The sequence below is a fragment of the Alnus glutinosa genome, chromosome 10, assembly GCF_958979055.1.
Source record: "Alnus glutinosa chromosome 10, dhAlnGlut1.1, whole genome shotgun sequence".
In the NCBI taxonomy this organism is placed as follows: Eukaryota; Viridiplantae; Streptophyta; class Magnoliopsida; order Fagales; family Betulaceae; genus Alnus; species Alnus glutinosa.
Genome location: NC_084895.1, coordinates 19,239,345 through 19,264,842, shown reverse-complemented (window position 1 = coordinate 19,264,842; position 25,498 = coordinate 19,239,345). Strand labels below are relative to the sequence as shown.

The window sequence follows — 25,498 nt, the reverse complement described above, 5'->3', positions numbered from 1 at the left end:
TAATAGATACAACCAATCTAATTCTTGTAGATCAACACCCTCAATATAAAGACTATCCTACAGTGATTCATGCTATTGCGAGTGATATTATTATTATTGAAGTACAAAACTACCACATCAATTTTTCATATTGCAGTCTAAATCACAAACGACCAATACAAATGTAGGTCTTCAAGAAATTATTCAAAAGACAAAACTGTTCTTCAATCTAAGTAATATATATAAAAGAGGATGAAATCAATATTAACGGCACCTTCACCTCTTTATGTTGATCAATCTAAAACGCGATTTATACCTAGAACATTCTTTTGCTGATTTTTGATGATCAAGCATTTTGGGCTCGAGCCACAACCACAATGATGAGGATCACAATGGAGAGAAGCAATGAGGATCTAACTTTTTCTTCTGTTTCTTCCTTGTTACCATTTGTGGGTTTCTCCCCCTTTGGAGGTTGTTGAAATAGCTCATTCACTAGGGACAGAAATTTCTCAATGAGCTCAACAACTTTTGTTTTTGTGGCATCCAAAATCCACCTCACAATGCTTGTAACCAAGTCTGGTTCTTCATTAGAGCACTGAAGCCTTTCATAATCAACTACATGTGCAAAATGTGAATGAGTTAGTTATAGAAACTAAAAGGCAAGTTTTGTAATGTTCATGTGTGAGCGATGTGATTGGTTAAATGGTTGGGTCCCATATAAAAGAACAGTGATAAGAGTGAGTGTTGAACATAACATTATTAAACTGAAACTACTGGGTTAAGCTTTTTGGGTTAAGATGGCATCCCAACATTGTTGTATTAAGTTTTAACTCTCAAGTCTCACAAACCCAAAAGAAAAGGTAAGTACTAATTCCTATTTTCATGTATAAATATTCACCATCACATCTTTTGATCTCCAACTTTCATTGTCCATATTGACAATGTTTAATACTTCAAGGAAACAGATACAGGAATTCGGATAATCTTCAGATTGCTTTTATTTTTGCATTTTTTTTAAAAAAATTTAATATCGGATTCCTTTCTTTCATTGGAACTTTCTGTGTTCTGCATCAAACTATTGCAGCAAGAAAACGACTGCAGCAGTTTGATTGCTGCCCTATAGTTTTTCAGCCGGGTGAGAGATGACTCAAGAATATATATGGTCAACCAGTCTACCTTCAATTCTTTAACTGCTGCTCGAGAAGATTTGGACAGAATGCATTGCATGGAGGAAACTTTCTTGAAACAGAAAATCCTTGCAATTCTCAGCCCCCTTAGCTTAATATATATATATAACGATAATAGTATCCCCTTTCTCTAATAGTAAAGTAATGCTATGAAGCCCTTCCTTCAGCTGGTTTTGGTTTGCTCCTTTACTAGGTTGGTAACTTCCATTGCCTGTGCTCTAAGAAGCAATTCTCGCAAGAAATAGTCTTGTACATTCCATAAGAAAATATAAAGGAATCTCTTTTGAACGACCACATTCTCTGCTTCAAACACAATTGCAGTGCAAGAATGAAGAAGAATGATTTCCTAGGTCTACTTTTCTGTTTATAAAGAACACAACCTTAAGACTATTCAACAAAATCCTCTTAACCATAACAACATCCACATACACAAATAAAACCTAAAGACCAAAGCTGAGACTTTTGTCGAGGTCTTTCATTGGTACTTGTTCATGAATTGTTATATTGACTTATCCTTGAAAAATAATTTTCAAGCAATCCAGATTTATAGCAACAAAGGCCTACTATTTTTGGCTGTTTTGTGGTGTCAAAGGGCTACAGCCGTGTTTGTTCCCATAGTTCTATTCCATTTCATTTTTGTGGATGCTGCCATGCTACACGTCTACTCCAAAGTTGTATGTCTTTATTAACATAATTGATAACCCCACCCACAACAGATAATATCTTAAAGCCATTTAACGATTGAGATGCATCCAGCCATAAGAGAGCACAGCCATTTTGCTATTGAAAGAGTCACTTGGGCAAAGAAATTTGTTCTTTGAAAAGAGTATCAACAAAAACCAAACATGTGATGAGCAAAGTGCAAACCTGTGTAGGGCGACTTTAGAAGCATTCGAACCAACTCGTTCTTCATAATCGCATCCCAAACAGCTTTATCAGTTGCTAGCGAAAGCACTAGTCTCTGCATTTAAGTCAGATCCCTTGAAGAGACGTAAATTAACAGAAAAATTATGACCGTCTGTCCAGAAAAAAAAAATGAAAAGCAAAAAATCCCAATTTGAAGTATTTGAAAACCCATCGATCTTTTGATTTATAAAAAATTGGGTAGGAAAAAGTTTGTAGAGTTGAAATGATGTTGTCCCCTTATAATCAGAAAAAGATATCTAAAGACAGATCAAGTAACATAGATTCAAACGAGTTAGATCCCATGAAAAATCATCATCAGCAAAGAAGAGGAGAGGGATTAACAGGAACAAAGGCTTTGCTGTGGAACTTAGGTAAGATTCAAACATTTCTGAAGGACTCATCTTTGAGTCAATCATTTTCTCCTTCCTTCCCCGTTTATGTACAGAATTACTTTTTTAAAACAAGTTTCTAAGTAAAAGATTATCCAAAGGGACAATCACCTTAATGTAAGGATCTGTTTGCAGCAATCGAAAAGCATCATAAACTCTTCTGCATCCATGAGATAGCAGCTGTCTTGGATCAGAGCAATCCAGCTTCTGCTGGAGGCATTTCAACGCTGACCCAGATGAGGATTCCCCAATCATAAAACTGTTTGGCATAGCAAGTTGATCAGAACTATCCAGTCTGAACTAGAAGGTAATCAAATCTTCAATCATATGAAATTCTGAAATGGTTTAAATTTTTTACCCAAGAAATAAAACCAATTTGTCCCTACAATCGCCTTGCTATTAATTTATGACTCATCTCCGAGACGAGTAAAACTTGAGAATGAAAAACAGAAATTCGTGCTAGAGCACAGATGATCTTATCAACTTCTGGAGTCATTCACAGTAACACAAGGATGCAAATATTTTTTTGCCAGCAGAAAATTAAAATTTTTAACCAAGAAATAGATGAATTTTCTATGAAAACTGGCACTAGATGCAGGGTTTTTCAATTTTAACTAAGAAAATCTAAAAACAGAAAAGTGTGTAATAACAAAAGAAGCAGAATTGAAATACTAAAACTCACTTCAAAAGAGCATTAATCGCATTTTCAACCTCCAATTGGGATGGAACATGTCCGAAAACAAGATTAGAGAAAGACCCACTCGCTCTTTTTTGTTCTTTTCCATGAACCCTCTTCATACTTCCACTACTTTCACTGTGGCAGGAGCAGCTGGGAGCAGAACTAGATGTTCTATTGTTATAAGGAGCAATTCTATACGGACGGTGCTCAGGAGTCTATCCAGAGTCCCTCCGCATCTGACGTGGCACCACGCCACGTCAGGCCATTTAAAAATAAAATAAAATAAAATTTCAACACCAGCGTTTAAACACGAAATCAGAACTCAAAATCTCCCAAATCTTTTCCTCCGGCCTCCATGGATCTTCTCCGGTTGAAACCAACTTGAGAAGAGTCGATCTTTTATAAGTGAAAGGTAAAATTGTTTTTTAACCAATTAGAAAGGAGCCGATTTTTTATAAGTGGAGGTCTTTTATAATTGCCCTCCTCTTATGAAAGACTGGCTTCTCTCTAGTTGGTTTCAACTGAAGAGGATCCAAATCCACCTCAACTCCACCAACTGCCACGCACCAACGTAGCACCGTTGACCACCAGCTACCATGGCTGCCAATACGTCCATCTTCATCTCTTTCCTCTGTACAACTCCGACGAGCTCAGTCGAACCACCACCAATGGACGAGTTCAGCCATCAAAAGAAGTAAGGCCTTCTCTGTTTGTTTGTGTTTTTTTTGTTTTCCCATTTTTCTTTTGATTTCTTCGTCGTCGGCAGAACTCTGATTCTTATTCAACATTGTGAAAAGTGGTCAATCAAGAAAGCAACCATTTAATAAAATCGTCACATTTTTACATCATTACAATTATTACCTTGATAAATGGCAGGGCAACATATATTACACCGACTTCACTGCCAATGCCAGTTAGATACAACACAAAAAAGAATACTAAAAACATTACAGCAAAATTCCTAAAACAACTATGCATTACAGATAAAAAAAATAACATTAATCTCTCCATTACTCTCCATATCTGTCATTTTTGAGATTAATGTCATTTTTGATTTGGTTGAAACAAGTTTGTTTTAGAGAGATTAATGTCATTTTTCATCGGCTAAGCTAAAAGATAACAACTAATAAGTTGCAATTCAAAAAAAAAAAATAAAAAAAATAAAAAAAATAAGTTGCAATTCAAGTTATAGTTATAGACGTGAATTACAAATAATACAAGCTATCTTCCATCCTCTGGCTGTATCATAAGCCGTGTGATCATCTTGACCAACTGCAGGCTTATCCTCTTCCACGTACAATCCAACCAAATACCCCATCCAAAATGTGGCAAAAGTAATCACTTCACTTCATTTTCAATAAAATTTTAGTAATTTTATAGATGCGACTGAAGAGTAAGAAGAGGATGAGTACTTGTAAGCATATCTGAACTACTAGTCCTAAGGATAGCAAGAAGCTCTGTTTTAATAGGACTTACTTTCAATCAGTTTTAGTGGTTTAAAGGCATGTTTGGGTGAGAAAAATTTTCAAATACTGTTTTTTAAATATCAAATTCTACCCAAATTTTATCTAACTTTTTTTAATTTTGTTTCAGGTTTTTTAAACCATCTAAATATAATTTTAAAAAACAAATTTTCTCAATATTTACACTTTTTCAAAAATCACACATCCAAACGGGCTCTTACATTTTTAGTATTTAGTATGCTAACTATGGCAACTTCATGTATATAATAACATTAGTGGTAAAATTGTAAAAACACGACGAGGTTATGTTTATAAAACAGAAGTTTTTTTTCTAAAAAAAAAAAAAAATCTTCAAACCTAATTAAAAAGATAACTTTGTACCCAAATCAATGAATATGATTGAGGGTGTAGTGCTGTTTGGAATGTCGAAAATTCGATGATGTGTGGGCTCCTAGTCGGTGTATCCAAAAGGCCCATTGAAAAGCCTGGGCCCACGAGCAAGACAATGAAATTGCGGGGTCGGGGGGGAATCAGATTTTGTGGGCTCCTAGTTAGTTATCTCATAAGGCTCATCGAGAAATCTAGGCACAAAGAGCAAGACAATGAAACTGTCAAGTCAAGTGGGGGCGAACATTAGATTTTGTGGGCTCATAGTCAGTGTATCTTAGAAGACCCATCTAAAAATGTGGGTCCAAAGAGCAAGAAAATGAAACTACCGAGTCAAGTGGAGGGGAACAACAGATTTTGTGGGATCCTAGTTAGTGTATCTCAGAAAGCCCATCTAAAAATCTGGGCCCAAAGAGCAAGACAATGAAACTGTCGGGTCAAGTGGGGGGGGGGGGGGGGGGGGGGAACATCATATTTTGTGGGCCTCAGAAGGCCCATCGAGAAATATGGGCACAAAGAGCAAGACAATGAAACTACCGGGTCAAGTGGGGGGAATATCAGCTTTTGTGAGCTCCTAGTCAATGTATCTCAGAAGGCCCATCTAAAAATGTGGGCCCAAAGAGCAAGACAACGAAACTGCCGAGTCAAGTGGGGGGCAACATCAGATTTTGTGGGCTCCTAGTCAGTGTATCTCTGAAGGCCCATCAAGAAATCTGGGCCCAAAGAGCAAGACAATGAAACTGCCAGGTCAAGTGGGGGAACATTAGATTTTGTGGGCTCCTAGTCAGTGTATCTCAGAAGGCCCATCTAAAGGTCATACAACCTACATGTAAAATTGACAAGTATCCATTGACATATGAGAATCACATGTTGTTTTAATAAAATGTGCTTCTCACATGCTATTTTAATAACGTTAATAAAAAAACATGTGATTCTCACATGTTTAAAGGACACATATTAATTTTATATGTAGGTTATATAAAATTTCTTATAAATCAGTTTATAAAAAATTTCTATCCCTATCTAAATATCTAGGCCGAAAGAGCACGACAACAAACAGCCGGATAAGGGGAGTCAGTGGGACAACATAAGATTTTGTAGGCTCGTATTCAGTGTATCTCTCAGAAGGCCATAAAAAAACAAATGCTAAAAGAACAATCCTTAATATAACTTCAACACAACCCATCATAGAATAGGACGATGTGCCCCAATCAGTGCCACAAAAAATATGGCCCAAAGAACAGGACAACAAATTGCTTGTTCAAGTGGGGGAAGTCAGAAGTGGGAATCCTGTCCCTCTGTGCTCTATCTCTGCTTTTTGTACGATCACATGTCTTGGCTTTGAGTCAGATAGAAATTATCATGAAATGGAAAATATCTTAAATATCCTTCTCGAAGATATTTTCCTCCTCGTATTCCGTACATGTTCCCACTTCTGCTGTATTATTTCTCTAGTTATTAATTAAATTTCCGAGTTTGAACACTTGCCACATATCCAGGCTCCTGTCAGTACGTGGCTGCCAAGTGAGAAACCATTTGGTTGTTCGGCAAAGACGGTGTAAAACAGAATAGTGAATTATTAATTTTAAAATTAATAAAAAGTGATGATATAATATAAAATAAAAAGAATTTATATAAAAAAGAAAAAAAATTGTATTATAGTAAATTTTTTTCTTTGAATAGTAATAAAAAATTATTAATGTGATATAAAAAGTAAAAAAAAATGATAATGTTTTGATGTTAATTGTTATTAAAAAATGTAAAAAAGTGAAAAAAAAATAATGAGAATAGTACTATGCACTACTATGTACCGTCCCTATGCTTAGCAAACAAGGCCTATAAATATCCATCCACACTTGCAAATTCTCCTTTCATATCTTTTAGTCATAAACTATAAGAAAATGATTATCGCACAACCCATTTACATAATTTTTACATAATTCAAAATATATTGGTAGGATCCATGCACAGTAAATTTCACATGCATAAATCTCACAAATGTGTCTTGAATTGTGTAAGAATTGTATAAGTAAGTTGTGCAACAAACGCATCCTTAAAATATATGCAAGACACATAGCAATTTGTGGTACGACTTCACTGGCGATAAGTTACCTGCAAAATAGTAGAGGCATTAGTTTAAGGACATTTCGATACTTAAGTTAGCATATATTTTGAACGGTTCTTGAGTGGAATTTCGTTCCCTTTATCGGATACATTGTGTCCATTTTATTGGATTTTTTTACAGTTGAGCTATCCTAGGACGGTAGGACCACACGTATCTATAAAGATAGGGCATTATTATCATATCAGAGTCACCGATCTCTTACAATTTGTGTTCTTCCTTAAAGACCCCCTTGCATTTGAGTAAGATTCTATTCGAGGATTTTGATTTATCTTCTTTCTAACAGCTAACTCATCTCCCACGTAAGTGTTATTGAGTGGGACCCACAGTAGAATTTATTCCCAATAATTCTGTTGATGCCGAAAATTAAGAGTACGCACGCTTAATCCTCCATCCGGGCGTAACGTTTGAATCAACAACGACTTTATGTAACAAAAAATATCTGCGTAGTAGGTGTCAATGTCACTTCAGTTTGATTATTATATGTTTTCTTCTAAGCTTTCGGCTTTCTTTTAAATAGCCCCCCAACCATTACCTGTTTAAGCCTTAAGGTGTGTTTTGTAAACAGACCGTGGGCCGTGGCGGTGCTTAGTGGAGGCTTGTTTGGCAAACCCCTCTCTTCTCTCTTCTATCTTATTTATTTATTTTTTTTAACTTAACTTCACATTAAAAAAAAAAATCTACTGCAAAATTAAATTTTTTCATTTTTCTATAATTTTTTTTTCACTTTATATCACGTTAATCAATTCTTATTATTCAAACAATTTTTTTTTATTATTTAAACAAAAATTCCATTATAAAACCATTTATCAAATGATGCCTCTAATTTTTTTTTTTTTTTTCACTTTTTATATAATATCAATAATTTTTTTATTACTATTCAAATTAAAAAATACACTACAAAACAAAATATTTTTTACTGTTGAGAAAAAAAACAAGAAAAAACCTTCTCCATAATATTTACCAAACGGGGCCTTAAGCCTGACGCAGGATTTCCGACACGCGTCGATAAGACGACACTTGGCTAATTTTCCCATCGTCAATCCAGGAAGTAAAGAAGGTTGGTTGCCACGTGGAAGAGTATGGACCTAGCGATAAAGATGCTACTATTTCTTTTTTTTTTCAAACATATCTAAAATACTTAAAATATCCATAAAATAATTTTAACAAATATAATCGTGGACTCGATTCCGATTCGATCCTATCATCACCGGAAAAGATCAGAGGGTTAGGGTTTCGGAGGTCGCGGACTCGCAGAGGGCGAAAATGGGGAGGGGGAAGGTGCAGCTGAAGCGAATTGAGGACAAGATCAGCCGGCAAGTGACGTTCTCGAAGCGGAAGAGCGGGCTGATGAAGAAGGCTAACGAGCTCGCCGTGCTCTGCGACGTGGAGGTAGCGCTCCTGATCTTCTCCGACCGAGGCAGGCTCTACGAGTTCTGTAGTGCAGAGAGGTTGGCCTTTCTTGAACTTTTGCACACACTCTGTCACAAGTTCATTTTTTTGTCTCTCAGCTCGCGAAGTCCTTGCTTCTTCAATTTCCATGTCATGTCCCTCTGTGCTCCATCTCTGATTTCCCTACGGTCACGTCTTAGCTTTGAGTCAGATACGATACAATGGAAAATATCTTAAATATCTTGCTCGAAGATATTTTGCTCCTTATATTCCGTACTTTTGTATGCGCCAAACACTGGTTGATGGAGCAATCAGTTCGGGTTGGCGGTGGTTCTAATCGCGCATGGTCTTCTTCGGTCATGTGCCACTGTTTGACACCACGCGCTCACTAAAATATCAGTCTCTTGGAGTTGGGTTTCGGTGTCGGATGCGCAGGGAAGCCTTTGCAATCTTCTTATGGAACCAATTCCAGCAATATGCTTATCCTCCACTTGGAAATATCTTCATATGAAGAAGCCTTTGGAAATATATATTTTTGTCTTTGTTTTTGGAAATATTGGAATACATAGTTATTTCATAATTGTAATTGCTTTTGGACCGCCCATCAATTTTTTGGGCTTTTGTTATGAACATGCTAGAGCACCTGTTAATTCATTGATTTTAGTATGAAATTGTCTTCTGCTATTCTGAAATTATGATATTGAATGCTCTTCTTATTCCCCTTGCCGGGCTGAATATACCCTTTGTGAACTTTCTTTTTGTAATTGTGATTGGCATGCTCTGTTTCTTGAAGAAAGAGATGGAGGATGAGGTCGTGAATTCAAGATTATATATTTATTCATAAATAAAAGATTATTAATTTATGTAATTTTGAGGTTCGCCGCACTTATAAATCTTAAGTATCTGGAGTATCTACAACGAATAATCCAAATTATTGCCGCAGAAGTGTAATTTCTACGACTTTCCGCGTATGCAGTGGTTCAAGATTGTGGTGGTGTCTTTTCCCTTCGACCATGAATCATGATGTAAGCCTAGACGTATCTCTGTGGTAGAGTGCTTTCGTGTTTTAGGTTTCAGGCTTGGGATTTTTGTATTGGCATGTATGTCAATATTAATTTGTCGGGCGGGCGGATATTATCCACCTCCATATACCCAATCCTGCTATCCGCCCCCATATCCCTTATGTGTGGGTAGATCCTGCCCCGGGCGTGCCAGTTTTGCTGCTCACCTCTACTTTTGTCATTTTGGACGTGGGAAGTTCCATGGACTTTGTTATCTCGTGGCTCAATTTTGATGACTTGGGATGCGTTTTGAAAGGATTTTAGTTTAGGTGCTGTAAAAAGAAACTACAACGGTCCAAATTTAGTTGGAGAAAAAGAGCAACCCTGAGTTCATTTTCGTAACAAGAACTTCTAGTTTTTGACGACAAATAAACATAAAAAGTAAAGAGTAAAACTAAATAGGCTAAAACTAGGCAAGAACTGAAATAGATGTTGCTGATCTCCGGCCTTCTGCTGCTTCTTAGCGCAGCCACTGGAAAAATATATAGAAAAAAAACTCTGGTACTAGTCTTTGTTCTATTAGACCAATATTTGGAGGAGGTTGAACGGTCTCATCACTCCATTTAAGGCAACACCCCAGTCGAAAACCCCACCGTGGTATGCGCCAACAAGACCACCATAACCTTACAGTAGGCCAGGAAGAAAGCTACAACCCAATTCCGACGATTTCCGTAGATGCTTTGCCCCTTGCTTTACATAGATTGGACCTGCCACAAACGATACCTGAGAATGCCTCCGTTTGAGCCCTTCCTCACTGGCAATTTCCCCTCGCAAGTGTCCCCTCCGGCCTGCTTGCTTGCTTTCTTACTGGCACGGTACTCCGGAAATGTAAGAGATGAGACTCACATGCATCCGTTTATAGCCGCCTATTCACTTGACTTAATAAGGATTTTATGCCATCTAGCGAGTTTTGTTCTTCATAAATAGAGAATCCAGAAGCTTGAGATACTCTTTCAGCTTCCATCTAAAGGAGAGCTTGAACACGCCTTCTTACTAGCGAGCACGCGATGCGCATGGTCTTTAACTTCAAGAGCGGGTCATCTCATCTCAGTCCTGACATTAAATTTAGGCCAAATAATAATAGTTTTTTTGGAGAGCTTTTTGCTGCCTGCACCATATCTTTATTTTTGAATCCTCGGTGAGCATCATATCTTTATTTTTAATAATTAAATTGTTAAATAATGACAAGCATGTTTTTGTTGACTATATGTTTGTGAGCCTAGAAATGTTAGAGCACTAGTCGCAACTTTTCTTAGATTTTTCTTAAATTTAGGAATAAAACTATTTTTTGCTTTCCTATTTAAATAAATTTTCTAGCCTTTCTTTATCCTTTTCCTATATTATTAAAATATTCTTCAAATAAATGTTGGGAGAAAAAGAGGAAAGAAAGGAAGGAGAACGCCTTTTTTTTTTTAATAAAATAATGGTAAGGGAAGCAAAAGTGTGATCATAGATCTAGGGTAGCACTTTTGGTTTTCTTGAGTTTCCTTTGGTTTAGGGAATACTAAGGGAGTCTGTTGCAGAGGGCTTTTTGGGAGTTTTCTCTATATTTAGGGTTTTTGTTGCTAGTGCTCTTGGGTCTCACATTTTAAAAAAGCTCCCAAATGTATCAATCTCGGCAGTAGTTGATATCAAAGCCAATGATGGTGTGCTTATAGTGGATGGTGGTGGTTCCTTTGCAATTGGAGCGGAGACACTGCGCATGTATGAGTGGGAGTCCCTTTCGCAGTTGGAATGAGGAGAAGGTGCATGACATGGATAAAGTCCATGCAGCCCTCACAAGTGAGCCTATAGATGACCTATAAGATTGATAAATCTTTCATTTGAGGGAGAATGTATTGGTATGATGGATGATATTAATCTCTTTTGCAATTAAAGTAAGGGCGAAGGTGCATGACATAGATAAAGCCCACATAGTTCACACAAGATTGATTAGGTTTTCGTTCAAGGGGAAGTGTAGCGATTTGGTGATAGACTCATGCAAGAGGAAGATTGTTAAGTATATATGTGTGAGTATAGAAAGCTTGAGTCTCATATTGAAAATATGTCACATATATGAGTGGTTAATATAATATAGTTGAGTTCAAACGTATAGGCTTAAGCTTTTGATTGAGTGTTGGCCTAACATGTTTTATAATAGTCTCATTGAAAAGACTCCCTAAATTGTTTATCTTTCTAACAAGTATTAACTAAAAAAAATTGAAAAAATTATGATAAAAATTAAACAAAAACTTTGATTTCCCCACTCCCCTGCAAGGCCACCACCACCTTCCTTAACACACTGTATTACCACTACCATCTTCTTTGTCCTCCCTTAGATGTCCACCATCATCTTGAACTTCCCTTAGACATATGTTCCTGGGATGCATAAACAGTATCCAAAAGGACTAATCACAATTGAGATTCTCTGTAATCGTTTATATTACTTAGAACGTCTTAGTATATGCTTGATATAGGACTTGGTATATGTTTGGCTCATAATAAAAGCCCGTTTTTCGATGTTGTGTCTGAGCCATTGAATGTTATTAAGTTGGCTGGTATCCATTTGTATGACTTGGGGATATGCTATCCATAACTGTGTCGGGCCACTTCTTCCACCACCATTTCTTATCGACCTTTTATGGGGTTTCTTAATTTTAACATAGAGATTTTGTTTTTGTTTTTTGTGTTTTTTTGTGTTTTTTTTTTTTTTGTGTTTTTTTGTGTTTTTTTTTTTTTTTTTTTTTTGTGTAATCAAACGATATAAAATCATTTTCAATGTCCAAATCAAACACAAAGACATAATTTTTTTTTTTTAGAGGAAATTTTTTTATGCCAAAACAAAGGTAACTTAAAAGATACAAGACAAGATATAGAATTTGGTATACAAGTCGATTTTATGACTATAAATGCAAAAAATAAAGAAGTGATTGTTAAAAGGAATGGGTATATAGTTGGGCGGGTGTAGGTTGGTGCGCCTTGGCGGGTGGTAGGGTGCCTTGTATCTTAGTTGGGCTATTTTGTAGTTTGCTTTTGGGTGTTTTTTCGGCTTCTGGGGTTTAGGTTTAGCGGGTTTTGTTGGGCTTTACGGGTTACCTTTGGCTGCTCCTGTGTACTTAGGGGGACCTTCTGTTTTTATTAATAAAGTTTTCTTATTAAAAAAAAGAAAAAAAGAAAAGAAAAGGAATGGGTATATAGGAAAGTATCGATAAAGATTGTATTAGGTAAATACTCTCATCGTGATAGTGCATGTGTTCCTCAGACAATAAAAAGAAATGTTTTTGAGAAATATGGGGCCTAATTTCAAGCATAAGATGTTTTATAATCTTGAAGCCAGGAAAAAGGTCTATAAGCTCTCTTAGGACGACTTTAAATATCTCTATGCTCAACATTGCCAATAGCTTTAGTTGACTTACAATCTTCACTCGTTTGCAGATCTTGAACTTTTTGAAAAGATTGAACTTCAAACCTTTTATTAATTGGCTCTAGTTGTACTTTCTCTTTTTGTAATGAATCTTCTTTAAACAAAATATCTAGACTAATAATGATTTTGTGGTTGGTTGGATCCCACAATCAGTACCCCTTTGTTCCAATTGCATAGGCAAGGAAAATAAACTTAATGGATCTTGTATCCAGTTTAATTTTCTGCTCTTTAGGAATCCAAACAAGCATCATAACCAAATACTCGAAACATGGAATAATTTAGAAACTTCTTGGACCATACTTCCTCATAAACTTTACTGTTAAATGTATTAGTCATGGAGTGATTAACAATAAAGCAAGTTGTGTTAGTTCTAACTCGGCAACACTCAACACACTCCAAGCATGATCCAACAAAGTAAGATTCATGCGTTTTGCCACACCATTTATGAATTCTTTGAATTCATTTATAGTATTCTTGGTTTCCATGGTCTAGAAATACCGTTGGTCCTTGTTTGCTCATATGTTCTAAATGTTTGTGTCATGTCATGATTGGCTTTGTGAATGCATTAGCACAATAGCATCACCAACCACAGTATCTCTAATCAACCATTACAGACCACCAAGCAATTCTCTTGTTAAAATCAATATGCTCTTAACAAATTTTAATTTTTCGTTTCCTCCACCATACTGGTAGCCATTTTAATCAAATTTTACGAATGACAGAAGGATTTTTCATAAATCAGGCACATATCATTGTGTTGGACGTTTGTGACTTGAACATCAAGTTAAACCATTCTTTTTGGTTTAGGAGTCTTTAACCGATGTTGGCTTTCTTTTCTCAATTCACACGGACTTTCATGCTTATAAAAGCATGATTCAGAGAAGAGCATCGCTTAGCTTCTTTTCTTTGGGTTGTGGGATCGCACAAGAGAAAACGTCTTTGTTTCTTGTTGGAGGCGCCGTAGCAAGAGAATACTGAGAGACTGTGAGATGGTGCGAGAGAAATAGAGAGACCAGCCGCTACTTATTCTCATCAAAAGAGAAATTTGTCCTTTTGTTTTCTCGTTTGAAGAATCTCTTTTATGTGACAGTGATATTTGAGTGTATTTGGGCTTCGGGTTCTGAGTAGTTTTCTCTTTACTATTTTGTATTCCATCTTTGATAGTGAAGTTCTTCGTGATCGCATCCACTTGTAGATGTATCTCACATTGAGGGAACCACATAAATTCTAGAGGTTGCTCCATTTCTTCACCCTTTGAGGGTAATAGATTCTCCCAATCTCGGAATTGGCCTTTCAGTTTTGATCATAACGGGGAGATTGTGGTTTGGGATGAGGACGTTGATCTTTGGGACATTTTGCCTTTGGATTGGGCGTCAGAGGGTGCTTTTGGGGAGGAGGCATTGGCAATTCGGGATGCCATGGAAGAAGAATTTCAGCATGACAAGATGATATTGCGTCAAAAGTTTAAAGGCAAGAGGGAGCTTATGAATTTGCATAGCTCTATCAACTATGGTGACGCTAAACCTTCCGCTAGGCGTAGGAAAGGAAAGGACCTTATGTTGTAGAGTTGTATGCTTGGGTTGGTTTGTGGGTCGTTCCTCGAGCTTTTGGTTTTTGCTTGGGATCTTTCGAGGGTGGTTGTTCGTGAGTTTTTCCCTCTGTATTTTGGGTTTGCTTGTATTTCGGATTTAGGGTTTTGGGGGTAGCTGGGTTGTTCCTGTGTACTAGGGGCACTTTTCGCTTTTTTTAATAAAGTTTTTTTTACTTATCAAAAACAAAAGTTTATTGTAATTGTGGTTCTTTTGCAACCACAAGTGGTATTAGAGCCAAGTTCGGTATTTAGATTGACGATTACGGTAAATATGGCAAACACCAAGTATGAAGTTAAGAAATTCAATGGTAAGAACAATTTCTATCTTTGGCGAAGAAGTATGAAAGGTCTTTTGATTCAGCAAGGAGTCTATAAGGTGACATTGGAAGAAGCCAATATACCCCAGAAGATGGACGATGATGAGTGGGAAGAGATGGACGCCAAGGTTGCCAGTGCAATTTGTCTTAATTTGTTAGATGAAGTTATTCTTAATGTGATTGATGAAGAGAAGGCAAAGACAAGTTGGTAGAAATTAGAGACTGTATATAACAAAAAAACTGAAGAAGAAGTTATATGGATTATGGATGGAGGAAAATACAGATCAGCTTAAGCGTCTCAACAATTTTAACATGTTGAATACATAGTTAAACGTTGGAGTGAATATTGAAGAAGAGTATAAACCTATACTTATGATCACCTGGCTATAACATTATTGTTTGGGTAAGAAACTTTGAATTTGGAAGAGGTGACTCGAGCTTTATTGTCACATGAGACGACGAGAAAACTTGTCAATGATTAGGTTGATGGGCTTGTGATGAGGTTTGAGCCAAAGTGCAGAAGGAATAAGTCTAAGGGGAAGAATGGCAGAGCTAGGTAGTCTTAGTCTAAGCCATGATCGGCAAAGGATGAAGAATCTTGGTTAGATGCAAAAGATGTGGAGTACTATTATTGGCCCCGTTTAGTAATTCCCCTCCCCTTCCTTTATGGGAGAATTTTTTTTTGAGTGTGAGTAAAAAGTGATTGATGTGATATAAAGTAGAAATAATTTATATGAAAAAGTAGAAATTTTTTGTTTTGTAGTGGGTTTTTTTATTTAAATAATAATAATAAATTGTTGATGTGATAGAAAAAGTAAAAAATGTTAAGAATGTTTTGAGTTGATGTTTTTTGGGAAAGGTAAAAATAAGGGAAAGGGGGAGGGGAGGGGGTTATTAAACGGGGCCATTGTCATAATAAATGACACTACATATGATTTTGCAAGGTGTTGAACCAAGATTTTAGAGATAAAAAGAATAAAAAAAAGTTTAGGTAGAAAATGAGACAAAGAAAAGTGAAATATTTAAGGTTCGATAATGGATTGGAGTATGGGGACACTAGATTGTTGGAGTTCTACAAAATAGAAGGCATTAGTCGTTACTTCATAGTTTTTTTTTGATAAGTAAGAAAACTTTATATATAAGTGTAAGGCTCCCCTAAGTACACCGGGAGTATACACAGGAACAACCAAAGCTAACTCATAAAAAGAAAAACCAACCAAATCCATAAGGACCAACCCTAAAACCCGCATGCAGCGCCCACAACACCTAGAACCACAAGAAGCCCAAAGCCCAAAAAAGCCCCACAACATTCACCCAAATCTGCCCAAAAGCACCCAAACCCAACAGAAATACAAACCCAAAAATACAAAAAAGCCCATAGTTAAAGGGACTCCATAACAGAATGGAGTTGTTGAAAAGATGGATAGAACACTACTGGAAAAGTTGAGAGGCCTAAAGTTGAATGCAGGATTGCTAAAGAGTTTTTGGCTGAGGCAATTAATTATGCATGCTTGGTCACCAACCGATCTCCATCTGCAACAATTGATTTCAAGGTTCTTGAATAAGTACGTTGAGGAAAACTGATTGATTATTCAGTTTTGAAAATGTTTGGTTATCTTGCGTACATTCACATGCAAAGTGCAAAGCGGTCAAAATTAGATCCAAAGTCAAGAAAGTGTATATTTCTTGGTTTGCAAATTGATGTTAAGCACTATATGCTATGAGATCCGATTTTAAAGAAGAAAATTGTTAGTAGAGATGCAGTGTTTGATGAAGCCTATTTGTTAAGAAAAAGTGAGGATGAAACATCAACTGTGATAGCCAGAAAGTAAAATAAGTCATGGAGGTGGAGTTTGATGATCAAATTTCACTCATAGGTAAGAGTGATGATGACTAGTTTTTTAGAGACTCACAACACCAAGAATAACCTTATTCTTTAGCAAAAGGCATAGAGAAACGTGATCGAAAAGCAACAAGGTATGAATTTGAAGATATGGTTTCTTTTGCTTTACTAGCTAATAGTGGAGATCTATCTTCTATTCAGAATGGTATGCCGAAAGAGGTAATGTAAACACAGAAATGTAAAACTTGAGATTTGGTAGAATTGTCGAAGGAAAAAAAGGCTATAGGGTGCAAATGGGTATACACAAAGACAGAGTTAGTTGAGAAAGCTTTGTGGCCAACAAAAATGGTATAGAAGCATGGTGTTATGTCTGGTGTGCGATTTTTACCTCTTTGGAGTGAAATGGTTTATACCTGAAAGGGTGATAGAGTTAAATTGTTGGTGAGGTCAGGTGGGAAGTCGTTCAGTTTGAGCTGTTTGGAGCATATGGCGAGTGCGGAATGCAAGATGTTTTGAAAATCAGGAGAAGTTGATGGAAGAGCTTAAGCACACATCTTGGTCAAATCACTTTTTACTTGGACTGGGGCGTATGATATCTCTCAAGTTTTTAACTTTTTTGAATTTGTGCCTTCTTGTACTTCTTTTAATATTTGATGGGGATTCTCTTTGTATACATCCTGTATATTAAGGTTGTCCCCCTCAGCGCTTTTCAGTGATATGAATTATTTATAACAAAAAATAAGTTACTAAACCAGGTCCTATACTCGAGATAATAGCAGGCTTGAACTAGAGTGGTAATTGTAAATTGTGATTGCCCTTAGGAGCTTTGACGGAGACATCTTGAGACGATTCGTATTAGTAGACTTGATGAGATTCAAGTTAAGGTGGAGATTTGTTGGACATTTGTGACTTGAACATTAAGTCAATGGGTCTCACTCACTATTCTTTTGGCTTAGGAGTCTTTAACCGATGTTGGCTTTCTTTTTTCAAAATGCACTTTCATGCTTTTATAAAAGCATCTTTTCGGTCCTTTTTATTTTTGTAGCAAAGAAGAGCGCCTCTTAGCTTCTTTCTTTGGGTTGCGTGATCGCACAAGAGGTAACATCTTTGTTTCTTGTTGGAGGCGCCGCAAAAGAGAAGTTTGTCCTTTTTTTTCTTTCTTTCGGGAATGAATTTCTTTTATGTGGAAGTCCTATCACGACTTAGGAAAGCGCTAGCTACATTTGTACTAGTACTTCAAAAGGATCAGAAAAGCGCTTATATAGTGAGGAACCAATGTAAAACGTAGCACTTATGCAACACTTTCATAATTCACCCACCCAATTTGAGACTTAACCTTATAGAGTGTCATAATCTTCCCCATCTTTTCTATAACGACCCGTCCCCAATGTCACAATATTGTCCGCTTTTGGCTCCCCCGAACCAGACTTCCCAGGAGGTCACCCATCCTGGAACTACTCTTACAGAAGCACGCTTAACTGCAGAGTTTTGATAGGTTCATGACCATCACAGTTTTAAAACACGCTGTGTCAAGAGGGTGCATTTATACGTATAAGTACATCCACATTCCCAAGCGATGTGAGACGTCACAATCACCCCCTCTTGGGACTCAGCGTCCCCGCTGGCTATCCTCATGGGATCACCCCATTCTTGGCGTCCCAAGTGCCCGTTGGCGATCCTCATGGACTTGTGCAAGCTCCCCCCATCTCAGGTTGGGCAATGGCTCTAATACCATTTGTAACGACCCACCCCCAGTGACACAATATTGTCCGCTTTTGGCTCTCAACCAGACTTCCTAGGAGGTCATCCATTCTGGTACTACTCTTGCAGAAGCACGCTTAACTGCGGAGTTTTGATAGGTTTATAGCCATCACGACTTTAAAACGCGTTGTGTCAAGATTGTGCGTTTATTCATATAAGCATATCCACATTTCTAGGTGATGTGGGACGTGACATTTTCCATTCAAATCATCCTTATCATCCTCGTCAAGAGTCATGTCACGCTGCAATGCCCCAACACTATATGGTGTTACTAGGTTGACTCTGATACCATTTCTCACGAACAGGAAAGCTCTAAGTACATTTGTTCTATTATCCTTTTGCGACTAATTTATCAGTGTTACAATTGAAACTACTTGGAGTCACTTATATTGTCCACTCTAACCCAACTAGAAACCAATATTGGAGTTGGCCAAGGTGGCAATGCGAAGGCCTCGAGAGAGACTCTAGACATTAGAAAAATATTTTATGCTTTTATACTCGTTTTGCTTAGTTATTCTTTTTAACCTTGTTTATATGGTAAATGTTATCTTCTAACCTTGAAGCAACTTAAAAATACATAAGAAACATCAATTTTTATCTGACTCTGTTTATACAACAAAAATTTGAAACATCATCAGCATAAAGCATATGACAAATTGAAGAAGACCATGTATTACCACGTCGGAACCAAAATACTTGGGCCCTTCCCATAACCTGTAACTAGGTGCAATATCTCACATTGGACGGGTGGATTATGGAGGAGCGTATATATATATACCAGTCTCACATTGGGGGTATACTAGATGAGATTTGACTGTATTAATGACTTTAGGGTGTTCTAATTATAATATTGACTAGTCCATTTAGTGTATAAAACAGATATGAGTAGTGCTTCCCTATGACATGGCAAATAGTATCAGAGCCAATCTAGTGACACCATATGGTGCTGGGGCACTACAGTTTGATGTGAACCCTGACAAAGAGGTCACAAATTTGAGTGGAGGAGATTTTGATACTCTGGATTGTGAAACTTAAAGGCCTATATTGGATTGATGAATTATGAAAGTATGTATGTGCCAAATCCGACATTGATTGTATATTATACCCCAAATTTGAAACTTAAGATATGGCTAGTGGCTAGTGCTTCCCTAAGATGTGACAAATGGTATTGGAGTCGATCTAGTAACACCATATAGTGTTTGGGCACTACAGTATGATGTGGACCCTCACAAAGACGTCATAGATTTGAATGGTAGAGATTTTGATACCTCGGATTGTGAAACGTAAGTCCCACGTTGGATTGATGAATTATGAAAGCATATATGTGCCAAGTCCCCAAATAGGGTTGAGCTATACAAGTGATTCGAGGGCATTTTGATTGTAATATTAACTAGTTCTTATGGGGTATAACGCATAAGTTACATTCCTTTTATACTTTATATTAGGAACTCATCTAATTATGTACAAAAAATTCTTAAATAATCCTTTTACCTATGAACTAAGACTAGAAACCACAAGTAAATTTATTGTTACTAGAAGAGGATTTTCAAATTTCATGAATATTATAAGTATTAATAGTCTACAGGTCAAATGGTGCCTTCACCCTCTATAAGAACTGCTTATCGAATAAGATTTTGGATTCTAAATTATAAGTTATAATCCACCGATCAAAGTAGAATATAAATTATACAAAAGTTTCTAGTGTCTTATCTATTTGTTGATCCCTAAATAAAAGATATGTGAACTTATTATATATATATATATATATAAAACCTTCATTTAGCATCAAGAGAGAGAGAGAGAGAGATTAAGAACAGAACCTGATTTAGCTTCCCATTAGTAATTCGTTTTCCAAAAGAATGAAGCAAGCTTTATAGTTATGCTTTGGCTTTAAATACATTATCAAGCAATTATTGTTTGCTTAATGAATGTATATTAACCTTTTCTTCTGATTACAGGTCTCTAGAGTTTGGTTAGATTCACTTAAATTTGGTCATCTTGCAAAAGGGGCTGCATGATGGAAAATGGCTATTTGTCTACCACCTAAGAACTCCAGCTTGAAATTGTTCCTTCTTTGTTTTGTTTATATGGAAGTCCTTGTATTGAACTGAAAATACCAAAAAAAAAAAAAAAAAAAAAAAGAAGTTGACCCTTGTTTTCTTTTCCTATATTACTATAATCCCATTCCTAGAATTTCCACAAATTACCTCTAATTTCTTTTCTTTTTTTTTTTTTTTTTTTGATAAGTAAGTAAGTTTATTAAAAAGCGTAAGGCGCTCCTAAGTACACCAGGGGTATACACGAGAAGCCAAAGCCAGCACAAAAAAAGAAAAAAAACCCAAAAAAAACCCCAAGAGGACCAAGCCCGAAACCCACCAAAAACCCCAAAAGGAAAACCCTAGAACTCGAAAAAAAACCCAAAACAACCCACAAAAGAAACCTAGAGACAACCCAAAAGCCCTCTAAAGAACACTACCCTACAACTTGAGGCCCTTTCCTTTCCTGCGCCTAGAGGAGTCTGAAGTACCACCATAGTTATTGAAACTAAAAGAAGTTAAATAGTTCTTGAATTTTTGGTTGTTTGTTACCTATCAAATTTTATTTTTTTGGTTGTTTGTTAATGTTTTTGACTTAAGAACAGAAAACAAAGTCGTTATGAAACATGGTGTTTCCCAAACTGCTAAAAAGTCCATTTACTAGTTTATAAAATTTAGAAAAATGCTATTTCGTGTTCTCCGAGCATGCTCAGTTGACGTGGCATGATCAATCTACCTTTGAATTGCTTATCATTTTCAATGAAGATTGATCTTCGGCTGGATTGAGCATACCACGTCAGCTTAGTATGCCGAGAGAATGCAAAACAACGTTTCTCTAAAATTTAAGAAACTCTTAAAAATTATGACCATAGAGGTGCAACGAAGAAGTCTATTGAAAAAATTAGAAATGCCTTAGAGATAATAATCCTATACGTACTTTCTCCTTAGATTAAGAGTTTCTCTTACATATTTTGTATCTAAATTATGCTTTGCGCTTTTAATGATATTTCAATTATTTTTTAAAAAATAATAATAAAAAAAATCCCATAACTAGTGATATCACCATGTAGTAATTGCATTTGAAAATGCTTAAAGATTATGCTTTAGCCTTTTAGCGGATAGTTATAGCTTGGCATATGGGTTATAAGCTTAAGCTTGATATGGAGGGCCGAGAACGCATCATTGCTTGCCAAAAAAAAAAAAAAATCTTTAATTTGTTTTAACTCAAAACACGTACATGACTACTTATGTCTACAAATTATAATCTTGATAAATCAAATACAATTACAAAAGTATATCAGTTGCTATTAATGCTCATGGATGATGCTGTTGATAGGTGATCATAGTAGTGTTAGTAGTTTAGTCCTTTAAGGAGTTTGCATATAAGATTGTTTTTGAGTTTTCTTCTTTTTTTCTATTGCTTTCTAAACTTCAGCAACAAATTTATGTCCTAGTTTGAGGCCTATTTAAGCATAAAGGTTGTGTACTAATTAGGCATGTGTAAATTAGATTGTTATCTAAAATTTAGATAGAAACCTTAAGAATCTCCAATGTAAAATGTATTTGAGCCAGGAGCGGAACTACAGGCATTTCACCCCCCAAGCCACAGTGTCTACCTCATTTTTTATTTTTTTATTTTTAAATACCCTTGTTACTCTTTTAAAATTAAAATTTTAAGGATAAATATAAAAAAGCCCCCTAAATTACCAGCCTTTTTTAAAGTAGCCACCTGAACCACCAAGTGTATTAATATGACCCTCCAAACTACCAAAGAGTGCCAAAAATGCCTATTTTGTCAACATATTCGTATAATACCATTGTTACGTGTCATATATTCACTTAAAAAATAATGAAAATTAAAACAATTTAAAAATTAAAGAAATAATAAAAAAATACAAAGGGGTGGCTTGGGCCAAATTTTGGCTCATGCCAACCCCATTTTTGCCAATGGAGGTTGCCGGGCACCCCCAGGCCTAATCTGCAGGCCCGATCTGCAGGCCCGATCTGCTTGGGGGTGGCCCAGATCAGGCCTGGGGGTGGTTCGGCCACCCCCGAATGGCCAAAATGGGGGTGGCCGAAACTACCCTGCCACAATGTTTTCCTCAAATATATATATATATTTTTTTGAAAATACCCTTGTAACTCTTTTAAAATTAAATTTTTACCCTTCCAAAATTTTACCTTATGAAGTTTTTTGCCCCCAAATCTAAAATTTTAGTTCCACTCCTGAGCTGACTCGGTTGAGCTACAAAAAGCATTATAGTATAAGAGATATATGAATCGTTCACAATTTTAACTTTTGCATAATTTTTTTTCAAACTAACTAGATCTGTTTTTCTATATAGTTGGATGCTGTGTTAAAAATAAAAAATTAATAGCAATTTACAATATAAAAACACAATAATAATTCACTACTGAGGTCAGATTTGAGTCGGTTAAAATTCTTATCCCTTTGAACGGGCTTGTCTTGGAACTTGTGATTCTGATGCGGCCTGTCCTTATCCGCCTAGTACGGACGCTATCGCGTGCAGTCTCTTTCTCTATGGTATTATGATATCATCAATGTTACATTATTTACTCTGTTTGAGAGACATGTTATTTTTTCTCTTTCAAAGTTGAGTGTTTCCAAATTTAAAGAAACTTTCATCCTTTTGGGTAATTTACGTTGGGATGCAACAAGATTCTAACCCTCAGAACTAGTTTAATGTAGGTGGACAAGTAGATCTAGGAAAACAAAATAATTTCATGGTTTTATTGGAGCAAGTGGCACGCTTTTGTTTCTTGTTAGAGCATTATCGGTACTCTCTAAATCCCTTTCTCTTCTTTTTTAAAAAATTCTTAAGAAGTCACCTGTTGCAGATATTTCTTCTCTTTTCTAAACTAAGAGAAAGCTACAGTGTTACCCAATATTTAGGGAAGCATAAACTTCCCTTATCATTATTTTATTTTAAAAAACATGCATTCTCTTTCCTTTCTTTCCGAAAGTATTGATTTGAAATTATATTACTGGTTTAGGAAAATGATGAGGGAAGTTATTGTGCAGTTTATTTGAATAGAAAAGTAAAAGGTAGCATGGTTCCCTAAATTTAAGGAAAATGTAAGGGAGGTTACTGAGAATCAATCCTCTAAAGTGCTTATAACCTTGTATGTTTTATAATAGTTTTGAAAAGTGATTTCTGGTTTTAGTTTGGAAAAGTGTCGTGATATGATATAAAGGTGAGAAGTGCTTTTTTGTGGGACCTATATTTATTAAGTGTTTTGAATTGATTGTTAATGGGTTTGAGAAAATTGTGTGTTTGGTATAGAAAATAGAAAAGTGTTTTCAAAATTGTCACTAAACAAGGCCTTTCGAAAGCAATACAGAAAAGTAATTTGAGGAAGTAGTAAGCTTTTATTTTTTATTTTTATAAGTAATTAAAGTATCATTAAAAGCATAAGGTGTCCAAATATACAGAAAATATAGAAGTAATATTGCATAATCTAGGTTCCTTTTCAGAAGGTGAGGTTCAAGTGCTATGCTCTGCTTATGAAAGAGATGCTTATGCAAATAAGGTTGAAAATAGGAGGTCTTGACAATACATTCAGATCAACTAAAACTACTAAAAACAGAAATAGTGGCTTAGCTTACGTACGTTCCAAATCCAAAGTTATGCATTGTTGGATGCTCTGTTAAAAGTAGATATCAAAAGTCCTTGGCTTGTAACAATGGCCATTCGCTGCAAGCATATTCTTTTTAAACTTCTGTTTGGCGCCATTCAAGTACAGCTAGATGTCAAATTATTGAAAACATGGGTGAAAACGTATAACAAAATTCAAATCATCTTACTTGAACTTTTAAAGTACCGTCAGACAGGACTTGAGTTGTATTGTATGTGTAAGAAGAATGGGAAGTCCATTGATCACATATTGCTTCATTGTGACGTCACTAGAGAACTATGAAGCCATATTTTTACTTTGTTTGGAGTATAGTAGGTTATGCCGAGACGAGTCATCGATTTGCTGTACAGCTGGGACAGTTCGGTTGGGTGTGATACCGTTAAGGAAGTTTGGAGGTTGGCTCCGTTTTTTTTAAGGTGGTGTCTTTGGCGTGAGAGGAATGCTTGACACTTTGAAGATGTAGAGACATCGATGATAGAATTGAGGAAGCTTCTGCTTAAAACGTTACATCGCTGGATAGCCGCACATCATAGCTTGATTGTTTCTACTTTTTGCAGATTTTTTGAATTTATGTTCTTCTTTTTCTTCCTTTTAGAGGTTCTCTTGTGTACTCCCTGATTATTAAGGCTGTGTCCCTCCGCACTTGACTAATAATATGAAATTACTTATATATATATATAAAAATGTAGTAGAAGTATTCTCATTTTGTCTCTTTGTCTCTGTTTCGATTGTTATTGTATTACTGACCTTAACCCTCCTTAGGGTACCCCCTTTTCCTTTGATGGTGTTTTTCTGTTCTGTTTTTGTCTTGTTTTGGTGTCTTTGTAGTATTTGGTCATAAATAAAGAAAAATAACTATAGCACAAAAGGATCCTCACGTATATGTATTCATTGTTACCAATAAGTTTTGTTGTTACATAGTTCAATGCTTTGGTGAACCTTATTAGCAAAGTATTAAAGTGAAAATCCTATTTGTTCAAATAGCACCTAATCACCTTGTTTATTTAAGATTGTTGTTATGTTTATGCAACTATTATACTATAATGTTTTTGACATTCTGCAACGCTATATGTTCCTCCTGGTACAGTCTAGAAGAAATTCTTGAGCGTTACAGGATACACGTAGCTGAAGAAGCTGCTGTCCGCAAGAGAGCTGAAGAAGAAAAGGTTAGCTGAAATTTTCCTCTTTTTAGAGGTGTAGTAGATCTGAGACTGTAGATTTATAGTACTAAAAAGATTTTGCATCTGTGACAGATGACCAATAGTAGCTGTAATTTTTTCCATCTTTTTAGAGGTGTCCAATTCTAGCCAAAAAAATTGAAACTT

At 36.1% G+C, this 25,498-nt stretch overlaps 2 protein-coding genes across 6 annotated transcripts in view; one reads left to right on the top strand and one right to left on the bottom strand.

The window, feature by feature from the left end:
• Window positions 1-73: 73 nt before the first annotated feature.
• On the bottom strand, window positions 74-3,326 carry LOC133879984 (uncharacterized). The gene is made up of 4 exons (XM_062318819.1): window positions 3,144-3,326; window positions 2,573-2,720; window positions 2,034-2,127; window positions 74-594 (listed from the first exon to the last, which is right to left on the bottom strand). The coding sequence occupies exons 1-4, from the start codon at window positions 3,257-3,259 to the stop codon at window positions 326-328; spliced, it is 627 nt and encodes a 208-aa protein (XP_062174803.1). The 5' UTR covers window positions 3,260-3,326; the 3' UTR covers window positions 74-325.
• A 4,935-nt stretch (window positions 3,327-8,261) lies between these two features.
• The window catches only part of LOC133879348 (MADS-box transcription factor 14-like), an 89,509-nt gene continuing 72,272 nt past the window's right edge, over window positions 8,262-25,498 (top strand). For all 5 annotated transcript variants that reach the window (XR_009902052.1, XR_009902053.1, XM_062317871.1 and 2 more), the window contains exons 1-2: window positions 8,262-8,563; window positions 25,261-25,339. Coding sequence is in view for 3 of the 5 variants with exons in the window: in XM_062317871.1 (XP_062173855.1) it covers window positions 8,379-8,563; window positions 25,261-25,339 (264 nt within the window). In the remaining 2 variants the exon portion in view is untranslated. The remainder of the gene's footprint in view (window positions 8,564-25,260; window positions 25,340-25,498) is intronic.

What these genes read in the sequence shown, in the direction of transcription:
- LOC133879984 (XM_062318819.1), bottom strand. Translation starts at nt 3,259, where the DNA reads ATGAAGAGGGTTCATGGAAAAGAACAAAAAAGAGCGAGTGGGTCTTTC. An exon ending in GCGATTAATGCTCTTTTGAA is followed by an intron (nt 2,721 to 3,143) that starts GTGAGTTTTAGT and finishes TATGCCAAACAG; the next exon opens with TTTTATGATTGGGGAATCCT. An exon ending in AAACAGATCCTTACATTAAG is followed by an intron (nt 2,128 to 2,572) that starts GTGATTGTCCCT and finishes ACTTAAATGCAG; the next exon opens with AGACTAGTGCTTTCGCTAGC.